Source organism: Oryctolagus cuniculus, chromosome 3 (genome assembly GCF_051225735.1).
Source record: "Oryctolagus cuniculus isolate XC-2025 breed Fujian yellow rabbit chromosome 3, ASM5122573v1, whole genome shotgun sequence".
Lineage (NCBI taxonomy): Eukaryota > Metazoa > Chordata > Mammalia > Lagomorpha > Leporidae > Oryctolagus > Oryctolagus cuniculus.
The window spans coordinates 59,177,622-59,202,467 of NC_142869.1; the positions used below are offsets into that span (position 1 = coordinate 59,177,622).

Here is a 24,846-nt window from a genome sequence, read left to right on the forward strand (position 1 = left end):
ATTTTAGACTTTTTTGGTTTCTATGAAAAAAGCCATTGAAATATTAATAAGGATTACATTGGATCTATAGACTGTTTTGTACAATCAGGACACTTTAACAATATTTATTCTTGTAATCCATGAGCATGTGATATTCTATTTATTTCTGTCATCTTAATTTTTTTTTATTAAAAAAAATTTTTTTTTTGGCAGGCAGAGTTAGACAGTGAGAGAGAGACAGAGAGAAAGGTCTTCCTTCCATTGGTTCACTCCCCAAATGGCCACTACAGCTGGCGTGCAGCGCCGATCCGAAGCAAAGAGCCAGGTGCTTCCTCCTGGTCTCCCATGTGGGTGCAGGGGCCAAGGACTTGGGCCATCCTCCATTGCCCTCCCAGGCCACAGCAGAGAGCTGGACAGGAAGAGGAGCGACCGGGACAGAATCTAGCACCCGACCAGGACTAGAACCCTGGTGTTGGCGCCGCAGGCGGAGGATTAGCCTAGTGAGCCGTGGCACCAGCTGTGTCATCTTAATTTCTTCCATCAATATTTTATTGTCTTCAGCATACAGTTCTTTTTCCATCTTGGTTAAATTTATTCCTTAGTATTTTTTTTTTGGTGCCTGTTGTAGATGGGATTGTTCTCATAATTTTTTTTCTGTATAGTTTATTATAAGATATGGAATGCTACTGATTTTTATATTTTATAGCTTTTGAGATTGTTTACTTGTGTTAATAGTATGCTAATGATGTCTTTAGGGTTTCCTGTGTAAGATCATGTCATCTGTTTATAGACACAATTTATCTCCTTTGTTTCCAATTTGGATACCTTTTATTTCTTTCTCTTGCCTAATTGCTCTGGCTAGGATTTCCAATATCATGTTGAATAACAGTGGCAAGAATGGGCATCCTTGTCTGGTTCTTGATGACAGCATTTTCTTAAGCACACAGGTGTTATCAACATACTTGACCCTGGTCAATATTCTGAATAACAAAGGTCAGAATATAACTTGCTTTTTGGTGAACCAGTTGGAACCAGTTTACCAATTGGTAAAGGTGAGCTTTTCTTTGCATAGTTGTTATCAGATATCTGGGTTGATTCTGCTTACATGTTCATTAAAATATACTTATTAATTATTAAGCAATGCTTAGGTATGTACCTAATAACTCCCTAGTGACATCATAGATGATGAAGGCTGAGCTATCTCAGCATCTCTAACTAAGCAACCTAAGTGCCTGTCAATTGAAAGTGACACAGATTGAAGTGATTATGTGGAACCACTCAGAAATGCTTCTAATAAATAAAATCTTGAGGCCTCACTTTTGCCTTAATAAGTACACAACACATCTATGATTTGCAGCTCTTGGTTATTACTGGACTTGCTTCCTGTATCCTTTAATAAAGAAAAAACAAGAGTTTGACTTTCTGTCATTTAGTAATTTTAAACCATTTTTTAACTTCCAAGAAATGAGTGGAGCTGACTATTTTCTTACTCTGAAAAGCAGAACTTTATCCCAAGATTTTGGTGACATATAAATGTTCTTTGGTAGTTTTTTTTTTTCTTTCTCACTGTAGGCTGGTGGGGAAAAGTCCATGAGGGATTTAAACTATCGTAATGATTATAACAATCAGAAATAATGTCTCAGATACAAATTTTTCATGCCATGGAAAATAACATGGAATTAAATAATTTCTTCATCTGGGAGACCCTTTTTCTGTCAGATTATGGAAAGGACTCCCATGTGGTTGAGAGCTTATCACTAAGATTTATTAAATGCATTTAGAGCATGTCATTTGGATTTCACAGGGTTTTATATTTTTCCTAGTTGTTATTTGGGTTTTCTCTTATTGCACATTTGTCTCAGCTGTCCAGAGCCATCCTTCTGTTGTTGATCCTTATTTGGTGTAGAAGCCAAATCATTCAAGGTGGATGGAGTACATTTTGATATAGCTTGCATTTGGGGACTACAAAATACACATTCATAATAAAAAAAAACTATAAGAAAGTACTACCAACAATTTTATAATTTTTAAGTCATTTAGAGATTCAACAAATAATCCTGCAAACATTTGAGATGTGTTTGTCTTGTAAATTGACATTTAAAGTCCACTAATGTTTTCATCAACTTCTCTAATTTTATAAACCTTCCTACTCTTGCATCTGGATGTCACACAATGATATCTATCTAGGGCACAAATGCTAACTTAAAAATATATTCTGTGCTGATGGTGCATGTTTTAAAATGCCTTTGGCAGGATCAACGAATGTATTGGCACATTCTCTTCATGGACTCCCTCACGTGGTAACTGCAACTTTGCACATTATAATGGGTAAGAATCCTCCCAAAGAAATCCATGTTTAAGAAATTCACTTGTCTAAGAAAAAGTGACTTCTTTGTCTCTCAAAGCAGAGAAAGATCTGACAAAATGCCAACCAGGCAAGGCAGCACTACTTGAACTGCCTACCTTTTTAAAACACTTGTTTTGTAAAGTTCAGTAACTGAAGTCTTAATATAATCTTGCTAGAGAAAAACATTGTGTGGTGGTGTTTGGTTCAAGTGTTAGGCCATCAGATGGGATGGCTGTGGCCTGATCAGAGTGCATTCATTCTCGTCCTGACCCTAGTCTCCATTACAGCTTCTTGCTGATGCACACCCTAGTTACTGTGCTTGTTTAGAGAATGAGCCCTTGAATGAGAGATGTCTTGATGGCTCTCTCTACCTTTCAAATGAGTAATCTAAAAAAAAAAAGTGTTCTAAATAACAATTTTGTAACCAGGTCAAGAAAATCCATGCATAGTATTTAAGTATACTCAATACTGCTTTTTATATACCAAGGCCCTAGAATTAGACTTGTTACTAAAAGGAAATAAAAAGGTATGTTACTCATTTGTTTGAGTGCACACCCATAGGCATTTTATTATCCAGCTGTTAGCATATAAGCTCGGGTAAGTATAACTAAAAATATTAAGTTTTTAAAAGAGATTTATTTTTATTTGAGTTACAGAGAAGGAGAGGTAGCGCCAAAGAAAAAGTGGGGGGGGGGGGCTTCTATCCCCTGGTTCACTCCTAAAATGCCTGCAATGATGCTGGCTGAGCCAGGCCAGGCCAAAGCCAGGAGCTTTCTCCAGGTCTCTCACATGGGTTAAGGGGCCCAAGGACTTGGGCCATCTTCTGTTGCTTTCCCAAGCGCATTAGCAGAGAGTTGAATCAGAAGCGAAGCAGAGGCCCAGTACTGTGGTGTAGTGGGTGAAGCTGCTGCCTGCAGTGCCAGCATTCCATGTGGGCGCCAATTCAAGTCCCAGCTGCTCCACTTCCAATGCAGTTCTCTGCTATGGCCTGGGAAAGCAGTAGAGGGTGGTCCAAGTCCTTGGGCCCCAAATCCGCATGGGAGACCTGGAAGAGACTCCTGGACCCTGGCTTCCAATCGGTGCAGCTCCAGCCATTGCGGCCATTTGGAAAGTGAACCAGCAGATGGAAAACCTCCCCCTCCCTTCCCCCAACCACTTCCTCTCTCTTCTCTGTCTCCCCTCTCTCCCTTTGCCTCTGCCTTTCAAATAAATCGTGTAAAAAAAAAAAGTAGAACAGCTGGGACTTGAACCAGTGCCCATAATAGATGCCAGCACTGCAGGCTCTGGCTTTGATCCACTGTGCCACAGCATCAGTCCCAAAAACTACTGTTAAATCTAAGTTAACTTTGAACTTCGACTTCAACTTCACTCCCTTAATTATGTTTTGTAACAAATATCAGTAAGGTGCAAGGTTCACTGTTTCATGTTTCTTCACTTAATGTTTGAAAAAATTACAAATGAAAGTTGCAATCATTATAGGTAGAGAGATGAAGAGAAAGTGAGGATATTCATAATGGTATACAATATCTTAGGATATTCTCCTGTAAGTAATTAAATAGCCTCTCCGATGTCTGTAGTTTTGACAACTAGCCCTACTGCTCTCATTGTTTCACTAATATTCAACATAATGTTCAAGGACACCTTCAACAAGTTGATGTCTGCACCTTTAATACCATGGGCAAACTTGTTCGTTTTGGGTTCTCAGCCATGTTTGGCTTTGGTGGAAGAACTTTGGCCCTGGCGGAAAAGTATCGATGGATGTCCCCCAGCCAACGGAGAGATTTTGCTGTAATTAAGGCACTGACAAAACTCAAGTAAATATTTTTCTTAAAACAAAAATTTTGTATCCTAGGGTCAATGACTAGCAATAACAAATTTCATTACTATTTCAGGCCAGAGGACTGTGAAATATCATTTTTGCCATTTAACAACTCTTGGAATATACAAGAAAGGTAGGTAAAAACAACGTAATCAAGATACCAATATTTTATCTTAAAACAGAAAACACTTTTGCATAAACTATTTATCTGATTATTTTTGTTTTCTATCATCTGTGTACTAATAAAGAGTATAGGATCATGAACTTCTATGGGTTCTGGGAAGCATGCAGTTTGCCTTCTGTCTTCAGAAACAACAACTCACTCATCCATCCATCCGTCTGCTATTTACCTGTCATCCATCCACCCATCTGCTAATTCATTGGCTATTTGTATGCCTATGATGATGCCAGGCAGTTTGGGTGGAGAAAAAAAAAAAAGCAAAACACCCAGTGTTTTGGCCCTCATAAAATTTGAGTCAAGTGTGAAACATAGATATTAATCACAGCCACACTGAAGAAAGGTTGTATTCTCTTTAAAAATGTTTACATCATTCTTAAAATACTATGCTACCTTTAAATTAAGCAATGCATTATAATGTTAAGAGCAGCAAAACTGTTCATTTGTTTTTACTTATTTAATCAAAGGAAATATTTAGCATATGTGATGCTGGATTGTCTATTTTTTTTCCTACTGAAAGGTGCTACTTTGTTTTGTTACTTTGTTTTATTTTAGGAGTGCACAGGGATCTCCGGATTCTGGTGAGTCTGAAAGCATCTCCTTGAACTGAGCCATGCTCTGCTGATTTTAGCTGTGGGAGGGAAAGGAACCAATCACTTTCATCACTTTCATTCCCTTCAGACTATAATGAACAATGGCAAACGATCCAGGGTCAGTTCTTGAATGTCAGCATTATGGCAATTCCCTGCCTATGTTCAGTGGCACCCAGAGGCTTGGCACCTAACACCAGGTTAGTGTTTTTAATGAATCATTGATCCTTATCTTTAAATGAACTTTTTTCTTTTATAACCCCCAATTAACAATTGGCCAGCCAGAAACTCCGTAAGAAGTAGTCTGTCTAGGGATTTGTCATCATGGTAGGCTGAGAACAATTGTACAATTGTGAAAAATGATCAGAGAACCAGTGAAATTTCCATTTTTTGTAGCTAAATAATATTTCCTGGGTTTTATTGAGGTAATCTAGTTATGTTACCCCATTTTTGCTTGCTGTATTTGTTTATTGTTGAGGAAAAGATCAAAATACCTATAAATATGTATAGCATGGAAAGTATGTGTATATATATTTGATACCTATAAACAAAGAAAACATTTCTACTGCCCACATTTTCAACTGAAAAAATTGATACTTTTATATATCTTTTTATCCATATGGTATAGACATTTCTTCTCTTGGACATTGTTTTTAAGCACATGCTCATTGTGGATCTGAAAATATTTCTCTCCCAGATCTGAAATACAGTAAGCAAGATTTTCTCTAGAAGCAGAATAAAATTATGACCTTGTATTATGACCAGTTTAGAACATTTTAAAGATTAGCTTCTGCTTCTCTGCAGAGTATTTAACACGAATGTGTAACACCTAGATAAAAGGATAGATTTTAAATTTCCTCCTTGGCAAATGATATGAAAGTAACAAACAGGGAAATATCCAGTCAGGGAAGAAAAAGGAGAAACTTGAAATTTTTGTATTCAAAAGAAAGTAAAACTCATTAATTGCATATGTACTGACACTTGGAAGACTATGTGGATGCTTGTGTGATTTGGAAATTGAGTCTGGCTGTTTCCTCCCAAGGCCCTCAGAAACCAGACACCCATGTGCTTCCTTAATGTAGCTCGCCTCGCTGACTAAGGAGCTGTGGCACCTGACTGAAGAGCTATGACCTGGGTCAATGTTCATCTAACCCCACTTGCTCAAGGATCTTTACGGGAGGCACTCCTGTTTTTCTGGGAGCAGTTAATCCATACTTCCCTCAAAGCCACTCCATAAATGTTCAGCTTCTCTAGAATTTCGCTGCTGACCCTGCCCGTTTACTCATCATTGATGAAGTTTTCAGTGAAGGATGTCCCTTGGTGCTTTCTTCTGTGGGTTCTAATCCAACTACAGGGTTTTTGCAAAGGTCTGTAAACCTGTCTCAGTTGATTAGAGATTTTCAGAGATATAGTTTCTGAATGATTCAAGAACACTGAACAGGACATTCTGCTTTGAGCTATCCACCCTCCACACACACAGCACCCCATACACACCAAAATAAGAACTAATTTCAAAATAACTTCCATGTAAATCACTGATAGGAGTTTAATGTTCTCATAAGTATTCTAAGATTAAATGTATTTTATATATATATATATATGTGTGTGTGTGTGTGTGTGTGTGTGTGTGTGTGTGATTAGGACAGTGCCAGGCATTTGGAATGTTTCTATTACTAGTAAATATTAAAAAGCATGCTAGGTAAGTTTTTTAATATTTATAGATTTATGTACTTTGGGTGTTTGCTTTTAACTGGGAATAGGTAACTTGAAGAGTGGAATACTGGGACCTGGGAATTAAGAGCTCTGGTGCTGGTGATCATTTTGTTTTTCTCCGTCTTTGAGAAAATCGCTTAAACTTGGGGCTGTCCTTCCCTACCACATAAAATGAGTGAATGGCAAGATAATCTCTAAGTTCCCTTCCAGCTCTAACTTGATCTTGCACAAGATTTAAAGAACTCTTTTTAATGTCATTGTTATTCTTGGAATAACTTCATGTGTGTGCTGAAATCAAGCTGGAAATCATTTACATGCATCTCTGCAAACTGCCTTCTAAAGCTAGATGCATTTGTGAATGGCTGTTTTGGCACTAAATCACACCTCTGAATTTTTATTCTCTTATATTGGATGAAACAGTTATGCAAGATTAAAATGCTCAGTCATTTAACTAAATATGTGTGGCAGCATTTGCTCATTCCATTTTCATCCAACCAAAGCCATTTTGATTTATTTCATTTCCGATGTCACTTTAGACCTCTTGCTTATAAATAAATACTTAAATCACACTTCAGAATTGAGAAAATGTTGGGCTTTTGTTATACCATTTGTACATATTAACTGTTTCGTGATCCTTAAAAAATACATCTTCACAATTAGTAGCCTTAAGTAATTACATTGGATTTTAAATTACGGTTTGATGTGTGAGTAGGATGCATAATGGTTCATTTTTTTAAAGCCCTAACATGAGAGCTTCCGAGAAGGAAGCCATTGGTATAGTAAAACTGATGTGAAAGGCTGTATCCTCTAAGAAATAATGCAGCAAGACATGGTTTAAATTTTTTAGGTAAATTTAATGAGGTGTAGATTTACCTATCTTACCCAATACTTCAAGTAAATAGTACATTTGTTATAAGGAATGGCATGGACCGATTTCTGATGTATTCTTTTAATAAACATCTTAACATCAAAATCCAATGTTCAATTTCAGACTAAACAATGGAAGTATGGCTCTTATAATTGCACGAAACACTTCTCGTCCAGAATTTATAAAACATTTGAAAAGATACGCCAGTATGCAAAATCAGGTAAAGTAAATACTTTCTGTTACTTAATTGTGAAGCTATTAATTCTTAAGAGATGCTGCAAGGGTTGGCATCATTTTTTTTTCTTAAATCATAATCCTTTTAAAAATGTGTTGCATCTACATTTTGAAGAGCTTCCAGCAGTAGTCTTTAGATTGGCATTTTTGGACATAAAGGCTACTAGTTTTATTATGTGAAGAGAAAATAGAGAATGCAGTGTTAAATAAAAATGTGAAGAAAATTAAAGATTAAATTACACATTCAAGTGGCTCTTCAGATGAACAGTAGTGAAAGCCGAGGTTGCAGCCACCTTGATTTTGTAGCATGTTCTATAAAGTTATGTATCTTTAGATTTTCCTGACATTTGATTGTAGATCTGCCTATGTTTATTGATTGAAATATTTGCAAATGTGTATTTAAAAATACACCACTTTCGGCCAGTGCCGCGGCTCAATAGGCTAATCCTCTGCCTGCGGCACCGGCACATGGGGTTCTAGTCCCAGTCAGGGCGCTGGATTCTGTCCTGGTTGCCCCTCTTCCAGGCCAGCTCTCTGCTGTGGCCCAGGAAGGCAGTGGAGGATGGCCCAAGTGCTTGGGCCCTGCACCCCATGGGAGACCAGGAGAAGCACCTGGCTCCTGCCTTCAGATCAGCGTGGTGTGCCGGTGCAGCGCACCAACCACAGCGGCCATTGGAGGGTGAACCAACGGAAAAGGAAGACCTTTCTCTCTGTCTCTCTCTCACTGTCCACTCTGCCTGTCAAAAAAAAAAAAAAAAAATACACCACTTTCGTGCAGAAATTAGTTTTTTGATTCAAAACTAGAATGTATGGAGATATGTTTCTGCTTGTTTTTCTTTAAAGAGAAAATATTTATTAAATGCTGTCTTTTTTTAGGCAGATTTTAACCCAGTTATTAGGAAACAAACCCTGGAAATATGTGAATTTCTTGACAATGTGAGGCTTACAGGGGATAGGTGTGGCTGTAAGACCTCCAGTGTCACACATTTACATTGGATGTAGTTGGAAGAAAACAGGTGGGAAGAGGAGGAAAGTAAATCTAGCCAGGGACTCACAATTGAGTCTTGTTCACATACCTTAGCCTTTCATTGCAAGTTCCATTTCTGCTTCATTGTAATTTCAAACTTTCTTAGGCAATCTACATGAAGTTTGAATTCTTTTCTGCTTACTACATATTTTGAATAGCATTCTAGCAATCAACTGGAATATTAAAGAAATTAAATCCTAAAAAGCAGACAAAGTTCCACTTTCCTTAAATGTAACTCTCAAAGAAGACAAAGTAGAGAAACCATGTAGATTATGAGCCTAGGTACTGATTTTATGTATAGTATGTGTGGTTTGGTGATAGAAGATTTATCAATTTTTTCCAAAGGAATATATACCTTTGCATATGTTGCAAAAATTTTTGACAATAAACCCAACTTCATGATTTTTCTTAAAACAAAAGGGGTGCATGCTCATTTTTAAAGTCAGAAAATAGAAACAGTATAAAACACTCAAAATTCCATGTTTCCAGGGATAATCAGTTTCATCTTTTCCGTTAAATATATAAGAACATAAATGAGTATTAACTTCATTAATGTAGCCTTATTTGAGAATTTAAAGGAGTATCAACTGAGGAATGTATGCCTGTGAAGCTCTGTATGTATTTTAAAGAGGCATTTATTGTACAAATTGTTTACAAAAGATCTCCTGTGGAATTGCCTACAGGGTAAATTTCTAAGGAAATTTTTTCTAGATTTCACTGTTTTATCTCTAGCAAAATTCACTATCTTTTGATTTTGAAAGTAATGCTAACCTTTAAAATAAACTGCTGGTTAGAATGCCCATATCCCACATTAAAGTGCTTGGGTTGAAGTCCTGGCTCTATTCCTGATTTAGCTTTTTGCTAATGTAGACTGAGATGCAGCAGATGAGAGATTAAATATTTGAGTCCCTGCCACCTACATGGGAGGCCTGAGTTGAGTTCTGGGCTCCAGGCTTTGACCTGGTCCAGTACCAGCAATTGTGGGGATTTAGGGAGAGAGCAAGCAGATGGGAGATGTCTGTCTCCCTCTGCCTCTCAAAAACCAAGAGAAATACTAACAAAATGCCATGAAAAATAAGTCTATGTCTGTAGGAAAGTGTTTTTAAAGCAACAGTACGTTACGCAAGACATATTATAACTTATTTCTCCCATGTAGTCTACAGTCATATTTTGCTTTAGATGCAAACAACTGGTGCCTTTGTGTTTGTATGAGTTTCATTAGACTTAACTCTGATTTAGATAATTCAAAGCTTAAAGTCCATGCTGTTGCTCAGTAATTTTTTGCAAAGAAATTCTAAAATGTGTAGCATAGTAAAGATAGATAAAAATAAATGGATTGATTCCTGAGGTTACTGCTTTCAAAGTTAATTTGATGCACTTATAAAGAATAGATACACAGAAAATATAAATAGACTTAAAAAACACATCTGCTTTATTTCTGGGTTAGTTTTTCTGTGCCATTTTCATTGCTCTCAGGATAATCTCTGATTTCCTTAGCATGGAGCCCATAGCCCTTTGTATCATCACTTTTTTGCACCCTCCAACAGGTACTGTTTGTCTTGGTCATTGCTTTCATTTGCTGGAGCTTCAGTAACAAAACCCAGCATAGGGACATTAAACAGCAAATTGCTTTCTGTTTTAACTGTTCTGATGTTAGAAGTCCAAGCAGGTGTCAGCAGCTTTGGTTTGTCCTGAAGCGCTCTCTGGATTGCACAGGGCTTCTCTCTGTGTCCTCATATGGATTCTCTTCTGTGTACACACATCCCTGATGTCTTTCCATGTATCCAAATTCCACCTTCTTATATTGACATCATTCATAGAGTCATACTGGAAAGGTCTCATTTTAACTTAATTATCTCTTTAAAGCCCTTCCAAATATAGTGCTTGGGTTTGAGATTTCAGCTGAAGAATTCCTTTGGGGATGGAGACAATACAGCCCAGAACAGTAGGCTGATTTTTTTGTAGTTGTTTAACCCTGCCATACCTCTGTACTTTGGTAAGTGCTGTTTCATCTTGGCAGAACTCCTTTTCTTATACTCCAGGCTAACGCTTCTGAGTTCTTTTAAAGATGGTTCAAACGGGGACTTTCCCAGTATCCTGAGCTTGTTTGCCCCTTCTTGTTTCCAAGTGGAAGCCTATGTTTGCATCACTGTGGTGCTTCTCTGTATCACAGTCATAAGTGTTGACTTCGCTTCCCCATGTGCAAATGTACCCTGATAAAACGTACTGAGCAGTTGGCTCCCTGAATTCCCACTTGACAATGTCTATGGCTTCACATGTAACAAATCTGAGTGGATGGATAGGATTTCATTTTGTGAGGTGTGCACATATAACCGGGGATCTGATGATGTAAGATAAAAAACTTACTGGTGGTGGGTGTCAATTCTTGTCATTCCTTGGCTGGCAGCTACCTCACTCCAATCTGATTCTGCCATCACATTGCATTTTTACCTCTTGTACGGATGTCAGTCATGCTTGGTTAGGGCCATCCTAATGACCTCATTTTAACTTGACTACATCTGTGAAGACCTTGTTTCCAGATAAGGTATCAAGTAAGTACAAGGGGTAAGGATTTGGATATATTGAGAGGAAGTAGGGTGGAGTTATAATTTAAACCCTACAGACAGTTATCAATGATGCATTTTAAACATATAATATTTTCTTATTTACTTACAGAAAGATTTATTTATTTGAAAAGGGGAGAGAGAGAGAGGGGGAGAGCGAGAAAGAAAACCTTACATCTACTGGTCCACTATCTAAAAGCTCCAAATGGCCGGGATTTGGCTAGGCTGAAGCCAGGAGTCTGGAACTCCATCCATATCTCCCTCATGGTTGACAGGGTCCCACATTCTTGGGCCATCTTGTGCTGCTTTCCCAGGCACTTTAGCAGAGAGCTGGGTAGGAAGTGAGCAGCCAGGACTCAAACCAGCACTCTATGGGATATCAGCATTGCCTATAGCAGCTGAACGTGCTGTGCCACAATGCTGGCCCCATGTTATTAACATTTTACTTGAGAACAACTTTATATTTACAAAAAAGGTACTGATACATACTCCCCATATTCTTCACCCTATTTCTCCTATTAACTTCTTATATTAATGTTTTTGTCACAGAGAATCACACCCAGGTTCCTGTGTTTTTTATTTATTTATTTGATAGGTAGAGTGGACAGTGAGAGAGAGAGAGAGAGAAAGGTCTTCCTTCCGTTGGTTCATTCCCCAAATGGCCACCACGGCCAGCGCCGCGCTGATCTGAAGCCAGGAGTCAGGTGTCTCCTCCTGGTCTCCCATGTGGATGCAGGGGCCCAAGCACTTGAGCCATCCTCCACTGCCCTCCTGGGCCACAGCAGAGAGCTGGACTGGAAGAGGAGCAACTGGGACTAGAACCCAGTGTGCCGGCGCTGCAGGCGGAGGATTAGCCTATTGAGCCATGGCACAGGCCTCCATAAAGTTTCCATGGTAGCTGTACTAATTTAGTTTCCCACCAGCAATGTCTCAGTTTCCCTTTCTGCACATTCTTGCCAGCATTTGTTATTTTTTGAGGATAGCCCTCTGACAGGGTGAGATGATACCTCATTGTGGTTTTGACTTGCATTTCCGTGACAGCTACTTATATTGAACAGCTTTTAAAATATTTGTTGGGTATTTGTGTTTCTTCTTTTGAGAACTCTATATTTAGGTCTTTCAACATCTTAAAAGTGCTTCCTCATGTTTTCTTCTAGCAATATCATAATTTCAGTTCTTACATTTAGGTCTTTTTTTTAAGATTTATTTATGTATTTGAAAATGAGAGTTACACAGAGAGGAGAGACAGAGAGAAAGAGGTCTTCCATCCGATGGTTCACTCCCCAATTGGCCACAATGGATCAGAAGCCAGGAGCTTTTTCTAGGTCTCCCACGTGGGTCCAGGGGCCCAAGGACTTGGGCCATCTTCTACTGCTTTCCCAGGCCATAGCAGAGAGCTGGATCAGAAGTGGAGCAGCTGGGTATTGAACTGGTGCCCATATGAGATGCTGGCACTTCAGGCCAGGGCATTAACCTGCTGCACCACAGTGCCGGCCCCACATTTAGGTCTTGGATCCAAATTGAGTTGATGTTCATACAGGTGAGAGGCAGGGATCTGATGTTATCCTTACACATCCATAGGTCCAGGTTTGTCAGCGCCATCATTGAAGAGATTATCCTGTCTCCAGTATGTTTTGGCACCTTTGTCAAAAATCAGTTGTCCATATATACATGGATTCATTTCTGGGCTTTGTTCCATTCTACTGATCCCTGTGCTGACTAAAACACATTACGTTTGAAGTGAGTGATTCCATAGAAATTTCTGCAAGTTTAACATGTACCCAAGGATTTACACTGAGTGTGGGCTGTATTGCAGTGACTGTCAGTTTTATAAAGAGCCAGGCTGGTTTGGCGGAAAGCAGCTTAGGGCCCTCTAATTCTGTACCTCAATCAGAGCAGCTGATGCTACCATCCAGTCCACATGTAACTCAGTTTATTTTATTAAAAGACTTACTTTTTTGAAAGGCAGAGTTATAGAGGGGGAAAGAGGGAGAGGGAATATCTTAGATTCTCTGTCACTCCCCAGATGGCCACAATGGCCAGAGCTGCACCCTAAGCCAGGAGCACGGCGCTTCTTCAGGGTCTCCCATGTAGGTGCAGGGGCCCAAGGACTCGGACCATCTTCCATTGCTATCCCAGGCCATACCAGAGCTGGAACAAAAGTGGAGCAGCTGGGACTCAAAATGGTGCCCATATGAGATGTTGGCACTGTGGGTAGCAGCTTTACCCACTTTGCCACAGCACTGGCAGCAACTCAGTTTATTGTGCAGTATAAACTGTAAAATCTGCAGGACCTTAGTTTTTAACATATGTAAAATAAGGATATTGTGGGAAACCCTAGTTTTCTATCAGTTGTCTAAAGTTTCTGCTTCTGTAGGTGGCCGACTTGGTTAAGATACTCCTTGGGATGCCTAAGTGCCTGAGTTTGGATGTTGGCTCTACTCCTATTTCAAGTTCCCTGCTAATGTGTGCTGTAGGAGGCAGCAGATGATGGCACAAGTAGTTAGGTTCCTGCCCTTCAACTGGGAGACATAGACTGGATTTCTAGCTCCTGGTTTTGACTCTGGATATAGCAGGCATTTGGGGAGTGAACTAGAGGATGGGAGTGAGTGCTTACTTGCTCTTTCTGCCTCTTAAACAGAATTCTGTGCTTCATTGAGGCTTATATGTGGACATATAACTTTCAGAACATTCATTACCACAGGCTTTTTGAAGTACTTTTGCATGGTGAAATAGGAATAAATCTCATGTCATTTAATCCAAAACTGTAATAGAGAGTTATTGTGCATTTCATGAAAGTTATTCAGAGAACATATAATTTTTCACTGTAGTTAACTTAAATTGCATTTTTTGTTTCCCTAAGTAATCTTGCAACATTCTATAAAGGTTAATATGAAAATATAATTATCTTGTAATTTATGTCCATTTTTAAATGGGGATGAGGCAGGTAAATAAATATTTGAAAATTACATTTGATTGGCTTTCTCAAAAAGAGATATACTTACAATTGTATCTCATAAATTTTGACCTAAGTTCTTTCAAATTAAATTCCAAGTGTGAAACTTACACTGGAGTTTGCTTGTTGTCAGATAAACTTGTTGACTGGTTAATAAATTATGTAAAGTTCCATCTTTACTTGGAAAATCTATAATATGCTCATCATAGGCATTTTATACATGTGTATTATTTGTCATAAAATAAGATTTTCAGTTCTTTTTTTGGAAAGCTTCAGAAAAGAGATTCCTTTTTCAGAACAGATTGGGGATCCATGACCATGCAGCTCCAGAGCTATGCAGATATCAGCATGCAGGTTGATGTTAGTGAGGAATGGCACAGTGAACTTTGCCTTGCATCAGTTAGATAAAGCAAGCATCATGACTATTTGCATTTATTTTATTTAGTTCAATTTTCCATTTGTTGAGACTTACACTGTTGAAGAAGTAAGAGTTCGTCCTAGGAATAGAACCAGTGGATACAACCCAGAGGAGGAGGAGGGGTCTCATGAAACGGCTTCAGAAGATGGCTTCCCCTGGAATGTAGATGGTGATTTAATGTGGGTTCCATCCGAGGTCCATGTGAGGTGAGTCTCCTCATTTCACTGCATTGTATGTTGATCTGTTCACTCAAAACTTCAAGTATAATGAAAGCCGCCTTCTTTATCAAAGCAGGCAGTTAAAGTAAAAAAATGTCAGTAAATCGGGGAAGTAGAAAGGATTCCTATGCAACTTTCACTGAAGTATAACTTCATGGTTATTTGCCAGCTTTTATGTAGAGCAATGATATTTTTGTTTTAATGAAACATTAAACATTCTAGGTTTTTTTTTTTTTTTTTGACAGGCAGAGTTAGAGAGAAAGGTCTTCATTTTCTGTTGGTTCACCACCCCAAATGGCTGGCGCACTGCGCCGATCCAAAGCCAAGAGCCAGGTGCTTCCTCCTGGTCTCCCATGCGGGTGCAGGGCCCAAGCACTTGGGCCATCCTCCATTGCCCTCCCGGGGCCACAGCAGATAGCTGGACTGGAATAGGAGCAACCGGGACTGGAACCCAGGGTGCCGGCGCCGCAGGCAGAGGATTAGCCAAGTGAGCTGAGGCACCAGCCAAACATTCTAGTTTTACATGCTAAGTTATTCTGCAGAAATTATACAGACAATGTGTCTACAATTTCCATTTTAGATTTTAAAAAATGAATCGAGATTTTAAATCTTTGTGAAGCCACCTCAGTAGTAGACTGAATTCAATCCTGTAGTCTTGTAGTTTTTCTCAAACTGATATCATTGTTTTCTTTTTAGAAGTTTGCTTTAATCAATTCTTTGCAAAGCATTCCACTTATATGACATAAGAACAATTTTGCACATTACGTAAGAAATAAGAGTGATAAACAAATTTAGGAACATGCAAATGTATTTTGGGAAAACCTTATGAAATATTAAATGTATCCAATGGCACCTACGAGATGAGTGTTCTACAGACACAATGGACTTTTTCAAGGCAATGCAGAGTACTGGAGAGTAATTATTGGTATTATGTGCCATACTCATTAGTTGTATACGTCTGTAAAAAAAATTACAATGGTAGTTGAATAAATAATAATTACACATATTCTTTTCTTTGTAGATTGCATCCAAGACTTATCAGTCTTTATGGAGGCACCATGGAAGAGATGAGTGATTCTAAAGAAACATGTCATTGTTTAAAATAGTAATGTGCAAACCACAATTTCAACATGAAGGAATATGGTCATGCTATCAATTGATATACTAGAAAAAATCTCTTTAAAAGAAAATTACCATTTCTGATGTTCCTAAAAAATAGCCAAGGCTATAAAAAATCAAATGGAAAACATGAAAAATACCAGTAACAATTTAAACTCACGTTTTTCGAAGTATTTACTGGGACTGAAAGGAGATGTTTTATAAGCTTAGGCATCATCATGATATATTGATATTTTGATTCTTTCATTTTCAGGAGTTGAGCTCCTCTAACAGAGCACAGGAAATAGGACTGACCTGATTTTATTGAGGAGGCTTCAAAATCAGTAGTGGCATAAGGAGAACTCCTTTTCCAAAATCTTTACAGTATTGAGACTACTTACCAAGAAATAACTCAGTTTTGTAAAGTGGCGATGTTCATAACAAATTTTATTTGGAACTATGCAAAACATTTTTCAAACTAGGCAATATTCATCAGCTCAGTCAGTAGCTGTGTTTATTTTCAATGTAAAGTGGGGCTTCAATTTTCATCCATGATTTTATACATGCTCTTGAAAAAGCTATGTGAGCTTACATACTGTTAAAACATTAAATTATCTAAAAGTATTCAAAAGTTGATATCTGTTGGTATATATTCTGAGGTCACTGAGTTTTGTGATCTGTATTTTCATAAATTACAAAACCTTAATGGCCAATCATTGACAGGAACTTCACAGAAAAATCTTAACCCTCTATTTTGTCTGATCACTTTTAACAGATGTTCAAAATTTGACCACAGCTTTCCTAGACAGATGAAGTTATATTCTATAATTAGCAGTACCCCGAGTATATGAAATAAATATTACAACACTTCTACTTGCAAATGAAAAGGTATTTAAAGATATATTACTTAAAATCCAAATAGAACGTCAAGTATCAACAAACTGTTTATCACATTTATATTCATTGTATACAAGTTGGTATTTTTCAGTTTATGAATTTTGTTTTTCCATTTCAATGCAGAAGAGTATGCTTTCATAGACCTGATTAAAATATGTATTTGAAAATAACACCTAAGCAAATGCTTGTCATTTTTTAATTTTAGGCAGTCAGTATAGTACCCAATATGTATAAATATTGACTTTTTCCTTTGCACAGCTCTAACATTTTAAAAATCATCCGTGAGGTACAGTTTTCATGTTTTTGACATCAGTGTATACTGGCTAAAGTGCAACAGTTGTGTCTGTTGTTTAGAATATAAATTACGATGCCTAAAAAATGATCTCCTGGGTATGCTTGGATAAAGTTGTACTAGAGGAGACTGGTGGATTTTATCTTTAAAACGTGTACAGAAGGGAAATCCATAGATGTACAAATAGTAATTATTGAAGTCATCACGTGAAGCTCAAGCCAGTGTATAAGTTCCTTCTGAAGTTCGCTCATCAGGCCTGTAATGTTCATAGACTTCTGAATAATGTAATTGTTGGCACAAGGTCCATAGGAAACGTGTTACAAATAAAAAGTCTTTAAAGATAAAATCTGCTTTAAAATAACAATGTCCTTCTTTCACTCATTAGAAACTTTGGGAACAACCCTTTGAAACATCTTAAGTATTTTTAAAGAGCACATTTGAAAATAAATCACTGTCCATTCAGTGAGGTTTATTTTACCCAGGTGAGCACATATGGTTAATATTTTTTAAGAAGATATTTCAAGTCCAAAGCTTTATCAATCAAGTTGTTTATTTCCTGAATGACTCAATTCCGATATGCCTTCATGTCCAGATACCATCAAGGTTTACTTTTCTTGACTAAATTGCATGTGTTAGTGTTTCTCTATCCCCTTGACAGCTGAAAGATTATCTTTGGATATATTAACACTTCGGCAGTTTTCTTTCTCATTACTTGGAAGAAGCTTGAGCAAAATTCATGTTTTCTTGTAAACAGTGCTTTTTAGAAACCTGAGTCTTTTTCAGTTCTCTCAATGTGAAAGTAGTCTTTAATTGTCATTATTGCTTTTGACATAACTCCAACTGTCTCTTCTATTTTCTTCTTGTAGGATTGATTTGTACTGTCTTTTAAAGAAGCCAGCCTGAAAATATCATTACATAATCATTAGTGAGTTATAAGCATACTACAGTCACATCAAATAATCAGTAAAAATTGATGATTCAGTGCAGCACTTTTCAGTGTTACCTGAATGTGCAATGTTTTTCAGAAAAAAAATGTTTCAAAGCTACTGTTATAGAAAGGGTATTTTTGAAGATATATTAATAGTGATTATTTAATTCAATTCATGTTTTTAGGAAACAAAAAAAAAGAATGGTATTTGAGTAGTTTAAAGGCTTACCTTCCACATGACATATGAAATCAATAGAAGTACTATAAGTCCAAGTAGCAAACTGCTAGAAATAATCACTATAGTAAAATGACGTTTGGGTCTTTGATGATGTAGTCCTTCTAGCAAAACCTACATAAATCAAGCAAAATAAGGAATCATCAGTTTAGAAACTAGTTTACATTTTTCTTTGAAACCTCTTTCCAGTCTTTAGTAACTAGAATCAGCCGGAGAAGGGGGTTAGGCAGTTCTAATACTACCCCAGGAAACAGTGGTAGCTATTAATTTCATTCCATTCTTTTCTCACTGCTACCAAATTGACTTCCCTTAAGAGCTATCTATGCCATTCACTACTTCAGGTATAAGAAAGGGCAACTGGAAATGAAATATTCAAGGCTTTCCATGAGGTGGTTACACTGTAATTTACTGACTCAGGTTCTCCAAAGGAGGTAATTATAAACATCCTCCCAACATGGTTCTCCTACAATTTTAAAATCTCACTTAGAAGGGTAATCTTACATGTGCAACATTCTCTTCCTTGTTTAATTCAACAACTTTTGGATGCGGCTCTGGAAAAGCTGTCGCCCTTATTTCAAACTTGAGTGACGATGTCTCATCCTGATAAATAAAAGAAAGATAGTGGCCATGATGTATAGTTTTATTTCATGAATACATATTGATTTCTCATGATATTTACAAACCAGGTAAAGGTTTTCATAGATTCCTTTCACCCTTTGTAGTTAATACCAAGATCATCTCCTTAAGGCAAAGGAAGAATCATTGCAATTAAATTAAATTATTGATTTTTATTAAAAATAGGGCTTTTCAGATAACTTGATATGTTATACTACTGTAAGAAGTATGTTTAATAGTTTCCAATATTTTTCCTAGATACTTAATTTTTAGCCTCAAATAATACTTTCTTTACTTGAAAAAACATTCCTCAAATCCATCTTTTATTGCTTTCTAAATTAAATATGTACATATAATCTTAATTTCTTAATGAGAAAATGTGGCATAAATAGTTACAGAATTCAACTACAAAGTCAGTGGATGAGCTTTACTAAAGCAGGAACTTCATAACTCAGATTTAGATTGGTGGCTTTGCAGCTTCTCAGTATACTTGGGATTTATTTTAATGTATGTAGGAGATAAGAATATATTTTTCAGTCGGATTCTGGTAGAGGGCTATGAGCCCCCCAATTAAAATACTTTGTAATTCATTTTTAGTGCCAAAATGGTAAATAAGTTACATCTAGATCCAGAGAAGTTGCTACTGCCCAGGGGAGGGTTTTATCCCAAAGATACCAACAGCTAGAAGGCTGCTACAATGCACAAGAAAGCCCATACCAACAATCTTCAGTAACCTGGACCTTGACAGTATGAAAGGTGACCTGCCCACAACAGAGGAGATCTACCATACCCAAGTTGGTTGTCACCCTGGACTCTCACATCACCCTGAGTAATGACTAAAACTCCCTGACTCCACTAAGCCACAGAAGCATATTTCAAAGGTAAAAGCCATCAGAGGAGAAAACCAACAACGATTTCACAAATGCAGAAATTTAAAGGACAATAAAGCTCTTCCAAAAGACTCAGAGATTGATGAAATGCATGAAAAGGAATTAAGATTACTCAAAAACAAAGAGGAGCAAATTCATGAGTTAAAGAAACCCATACATGATACAGATGGAAAACTGTTGCCAGGAGATCGAAATATTGAGGAGAAATCAAAGTGAAATATTAAAAATGAAGAATTCAATGTCAATTAAAAATACAGTGGAAAAACTGGATTTCCACATGCAGAAGTATTAAGCAAGACCCCTACCTTACACAAAAATTAACTCAAAATGGATCAAGAATCTAAATCTATGACCTGATACCAGCAAATTACTAGGGGAAATACTGCAAAATATTGACATAGGCAATGATTTCTGGGAAAAGTCCCCAGAAGCACAGGCAATCAAGGAAAAATTAGACAAAATGGATTAATTTCAGAAGCTTCTTAGCCTGATGTAAACACTCTACCAAATGAATGGGAAAAAACATTTGTAAACTATGCAATTGATTAATAGCCAGAATTTATAAAAAGCTCAAATTCAACAACAAAACGAATAATGCAGTTAGGAAACAGGCAAAGGACTTTTACAGGCATCTTTCAAAAGGGAAAATCCAGATCAAAAACCACAATGAGGTTTCATTTCACCCCAGTTGGAAATAGCTATCATCCAAAAATCAAAACAGAATACATGCTGCTGTGAGGATGCAGGGGAAGAGGTACCCTATTACCCTATATTATTCCTGTTGACAGAAATGTAAACTAGTATAGCCATTCTAGAAGACAGTATGAAGATTCCTCAGAAATCTGAGAACTGATCTCTAGATGAGGCAGCCATCCCACTGCTGGGACTTTTCCCAAATGAAATGAAATCAGCATATGAAAATGAAGTTCAGTTCACAATAGCTAAGATATGAATCAACCCAGAAGTCCATCTGATGACTGAATACAAATTCCATAGTATATTTACACAATAGAATACTACTCAGCCATAAGATGAAATCCTGTGTTTTGCAACTGGAAACACTTCACTAAGCACAATAGTCAGTCCCAAAAAGACACAGCATTTGTTTTGCCTGATTTGTGGTAACATACAGAGTCCAAAAAATATATATGAGCAAAATTGACATTTTGAGATCTTATGATGGTGTACAGCCCTTGCATATATTCTTGAGGAACACTGGTTTTTCTACTTACTACCTGAATTCTTTTATAATCATAAGAGTATGTCATTGTAAACACTGAAAAAAAAAAAAAAAACAGACGGTAGAGTGGGAAATATGCTCTTAAATCTGTATATATTACTCTTGTTCACCTCACAAAAATAAAAGATTCAAAAAGTTATGTCAATAGATGCAGAGAATACACTTGATGAAGTTCAAACTCCTTTATTAGAAAAAGCCCTCAGCAAATTAGGTATAGAAGCAAATGCCTTGGGATTGGCACCGGGTTCTAGTCCTGGTTGCTCTTCCAGTCCAGCTGTCTGCTGTGGCCTGAGAAGGCAATGGAGGATGGCCCAAGTGCTTGGGCCCCTGCACCCACATGGGAGATTGGGAAGGAGCTCCTGGCAGCCATTTGGGAGGGTGAACCAATGGAAGGTAGACCTTTCTCTCTGCTGTCTCTCTCTCACTGCTAACCGTCAAATTAAAAAAAAAAATCTTTGTAAAAAGCAAATGCCTCCAAACTACACAGGCTCGGAGTGGTCATTGTGGTGCAGTGGAGTAAGCTACCATCTGTGACAATAGCACCCCACATGAGTGCACCAGGTTACAGTCCTGGCTGCTCCACTTCCAATCTAGCTCCCTGCTAATGCACCTATGAAAACAGGGGAAGATGGCCCAAGCACTTAGGTGCCTGCCACCTCCATGGGAGACCAGGATGGAATTCCAGGCTCGTGGGGTTGGCCTGGCCCAGTCCTAGTCATTGTTGTCATTTGGGGAGTGACTCAGTGAGTGGAAGATCTCACTGTCTCTCTGATTTTCAGATAGTTTTTTAAAAATTTTATTTGAAAGGTAGAGTTACAGAGTGGCAGAGAGAGCAAGGTGTTCTACCTGCTGGTTCATTCCCCAAATGGCCATAAGGGCCAGAGCTGGGGTGATCTGAAGCCAGGAGTTTCCTTGGGGTCTCCCACGCAGGTACAGGGCTCAAGGAATTGGCCTATCCTCCACTGTTTTCCCAGGCCATCGGCAGAGAGCTGGATGGGAAGTGCAGCAGCCAGGACTTGACCTAGCTCCCACCCCTCTGATAAATCTATGAAAACCAATAGCCAATATCATACTGAAAAATTGAAAGGACTGTCCATGAAATCTGAAAACAAGAATGTTCACATTCGCCACTCTTAATATAGTATTGAAAGTAACAGCAAGAGCAATTAGGGAGGAGAAAGAAAGAAAAGGCATCTAAGTTGCAAGGGAGAAAGTCAAAATGCCTGAAGATGTAATACATGGAAAAACCTAAACACTGTACCAAATGGCTGTTAAAACTGATAAACCAATTCAGTTAAGTCACAGGATATAAAATCTTCAGACATAAAATAGTAACATTTTTATACACGAGTAATTATCTTGCTAAAAAGGAAATCAAGAAAAAAACCCATTCACAATGGCTACAAAAATCATAATTAGGAATAAATTTAAAGAACTTAAAGATTTCTACAATGAAGCTTTTAAAACACTGTTGAAAGGAATCCGCAAGTATACAAAAAATGGGAAGATAAAAATGGGAAATAAAAGTACCATGTGATCCAGTGATCCCACTGCCGGGTATACACCCAAAAGACATGAAATCCTTTTATCAAGGAGACACCTGATTGGCCATGTTGATAACAGCACTGTTCACAACAGCCAAATACAGAACCAACCATGGTATCATCAGATTAATGGATAAAGAAAATATAGTACATATATACAATGAAATAGTATTCAACCATTAAAAAGAATGAAATTTTCTCATCTTGTCATTTTCAGCAAAATGGATGGAATTGGAAGTTATTTTGAGTGAAAAATGAGGTACAGAAAGACAAATACTTCATGTACTTTCTCATATGTGGGGGCAAAAAAGCAAATCTCATTCTATGGGTGGGTGTTCAGGCACCGCAGGTTACACTGCCACCTGTGATGCTGGCATCCCAGACTGGAGTGTACTGGTTCAGGACCCTACTGCTTTGCTTCAGATGTAGCTTCCTGCTAATACATCTGGGTAAGCGGTGTAAGATGATCCAAGTACTTGGGTCCTTGTCACCCATATAGGAGACCCGGATGGAGTTTCTGACTCCAGCCTGGCCTAACCCTGGCTGCTGAGGCCATTTTGGGAGTAACCAGCAGATGGAGGATCTCTGCCTTTCTAATAAATGTTTAAACAAAGAGACAGAACCACATTCTGAACTCAGAAGCTGAGAGAGTGGGAGTGACAGGAAGCGCTTGTATTAAAAATCATAGGGGAAGATGGATGTGGATCATCAGTTGTGACAGATGTACTAACATCAGATGTTCCTAATAGGGAAACTGGTTTTTCTTTGATTGTGACAAATGTATTATACTAATATAAGATGGTAATAAGGAAATCTGCCTTGTGATAAAAGAAAAGTCTTTGTGCTGTGAAATTTTGTTCTTTAAATTTAAAACCATTTCATCTGCGACATCACAGATAAAACTACTTTTATCCTCAAATATACATGTTCCTCTAGATGTGTGTGTGTGTTTTAAAGATTCATTTGAAAGGCAGAGTTAGAGAAGAAGAGACAGAGGTTTTCCATCTGTTGGTTGGATGGCCACAATGGCCAGGGCTGGGCCAGGAGGTCAGGAGCTCTATCCAGGTCTCCCATGTAGGAGCAGAGGCCCAGAAACTGTGGGCTATCTTCCGATGCTTTCCCAAGTGCATTAGCAGGAAATTGGATTGGGAGCAGTGGGGACTTGAATAGGTGCCCATATGGGATACCAGCATTGTAGAAGGCAGCTTAAACTGCTACATCACAACACCAGCCCCTAGATGTGTTTATTTTTTAATGCATCCTTTTAAATTTAATTATTTTAAAAGTATGTTTCATTTTTTGATTGTTGGTTAGGCTTAATGTTATGAAAGACTTCAGTTAGCTTTGTTTTTAAACTATGAGGGTACTTTAAAAATTTGTGGAGAAATGGCAAAGTATCAGTTTATTGTGCTGAAAAGAATTTAAAATCTCTGCATATTTCTATCTTCCATGAATGTCTTTGAAGTACTCTTGTATTACATTTTTAAGAATATTTTGAGGGGCTGGCACTGTGGCTCAGCGGGTTAACACCCTGGCCTGAAGCGTCAGCATCCCACATGGGCGCCAGTTCTAGTCCCGGCTGCTCCACTTCCGATCCAGCTCTCTGCTATGGCCTGGTAAAGCAGTGAGAAAATGACCCCAGTCCTTGGGCCCCTGGACCTGCGTGGGAGACCCGGAAGAAGCTCCTGGCTTCAGACCGGCGCAGCTCCAGCCGTTGCAGCCAACTGGGGAGTGAACCATTGGATGGAAGACCTCTTTTTCTCTCTGCCTCTCCTCTCTCTGTGTAACTCTGACTTTCAAATAAATGAATAAATCTTTAAAAAATATTTTGAGTATGCTTTCTAAAATATGCATCTTATATTCCATAGTCTTAGTCTTAAATATCTTAATTACTAAAGGTGTGTCCTTTGTAAATGCAGACAAATGATATGTAGAAATGGTTTAACTGCAACATTTCATTCATAACTTATTCATTTGTCAAATGCTACCATACCATCCCAGCTCTGTAAGAGGCTTGCATGAATAGATTGTGTATGAACGTATACAAAGAGTCATCACTGTATTTGAGACTTACCATTTCTAAAATGGACGGCCGGCCTTCCAGCTGAATGTGAACACTGGCTTCTTTTCCACTTTCCATTTTCCCAAAATTACATAACACATTTAAACAGTGTGGGTCAGCTTTTATGCAATACT

The 24,846-nt window shown here is 37.9% G+C and overlaps 2 protein-coding genes across 9 annotated transcripts in view; one reads left to right on the top strand and one right to left on the bottom strand.

Annotated features, from left to right (window-relative positions):
• The window catches only part of CERKL (CERK like autophagy regulator), a 169,497-nt gene extending 152,739 nt beyond the window's left edge, over positions 1-16,758 (top strand). For 4 of the 5 annotated variants that reach the window (XM_089329051.1, XM_070070504.2, XM_070070503.2 and 1 more), the window contains 8 exons: positions 2,233-2,307; positions 3,963-4,140; positions 4,219-4,278; positions 4,879-4,904; positions 5,005-5,113; positions 7,618-7,714; positions 14,721-14,899; positions 15,933-16,758. In XM_089329051.1, coding sequence (XP_089185177.1) covers positions 2,233-2,307; positions 3,963-4,140; positions 4,219-4,278; positions 4,879-4,904; positions 5,005-5,113; positions 7,618-7,714; positions 14,721-14,899; positions 15,933-16,017 — 809 coding nt within the window. In that variant the 3' untranslated portion in view covers positions 16,018-16,758. The remainder of the gene's footprint in view (positions 1-2,232; positions 2,308-3,962; positions 4,141-4,218; positions 4,279-4,878; positions 4,905-5,004; positions 5,114-7,617; positions 7,715-14,720; positions 14,900-15,932) is intronic. The other variant, XM_089329053.1, reaches the window with a different exon arrangement.
• The window catches only part of ITGA4 (integrin subunit alpha 4), a 145,455-nt gene continuing 137,034 nt past the window's right edge, over positions 16,426-24,846 (bottom strand). For all 4 annotated transcript variants that reach the window (XM_089329048.1, XM_089329049.1, XM_002712227.6 and 1 more), the window contains 4 exons: positions 24,725-24,844; positions 18,863-18,961; positions 18,356-18,475; positions 16,426-18,097 (listed from right to left, as the gene is read on the bottom strand). In XM_089329048.1, the coding sequence (XP_089185174.1) occupies positions 18,005-18,097; positions 18,356-18,475; positions 18,863-18,961; positions 24,725-24,844 (432 nt within the window). In that variant the 3' untranslated portion in view covers positions 16,426-18,004. The remainder of the gene's footprint in view (positions 18,098-18,355; positions 18,476-18,862; positions 18,962-24,724; positions 24,845-24,846) is intronic.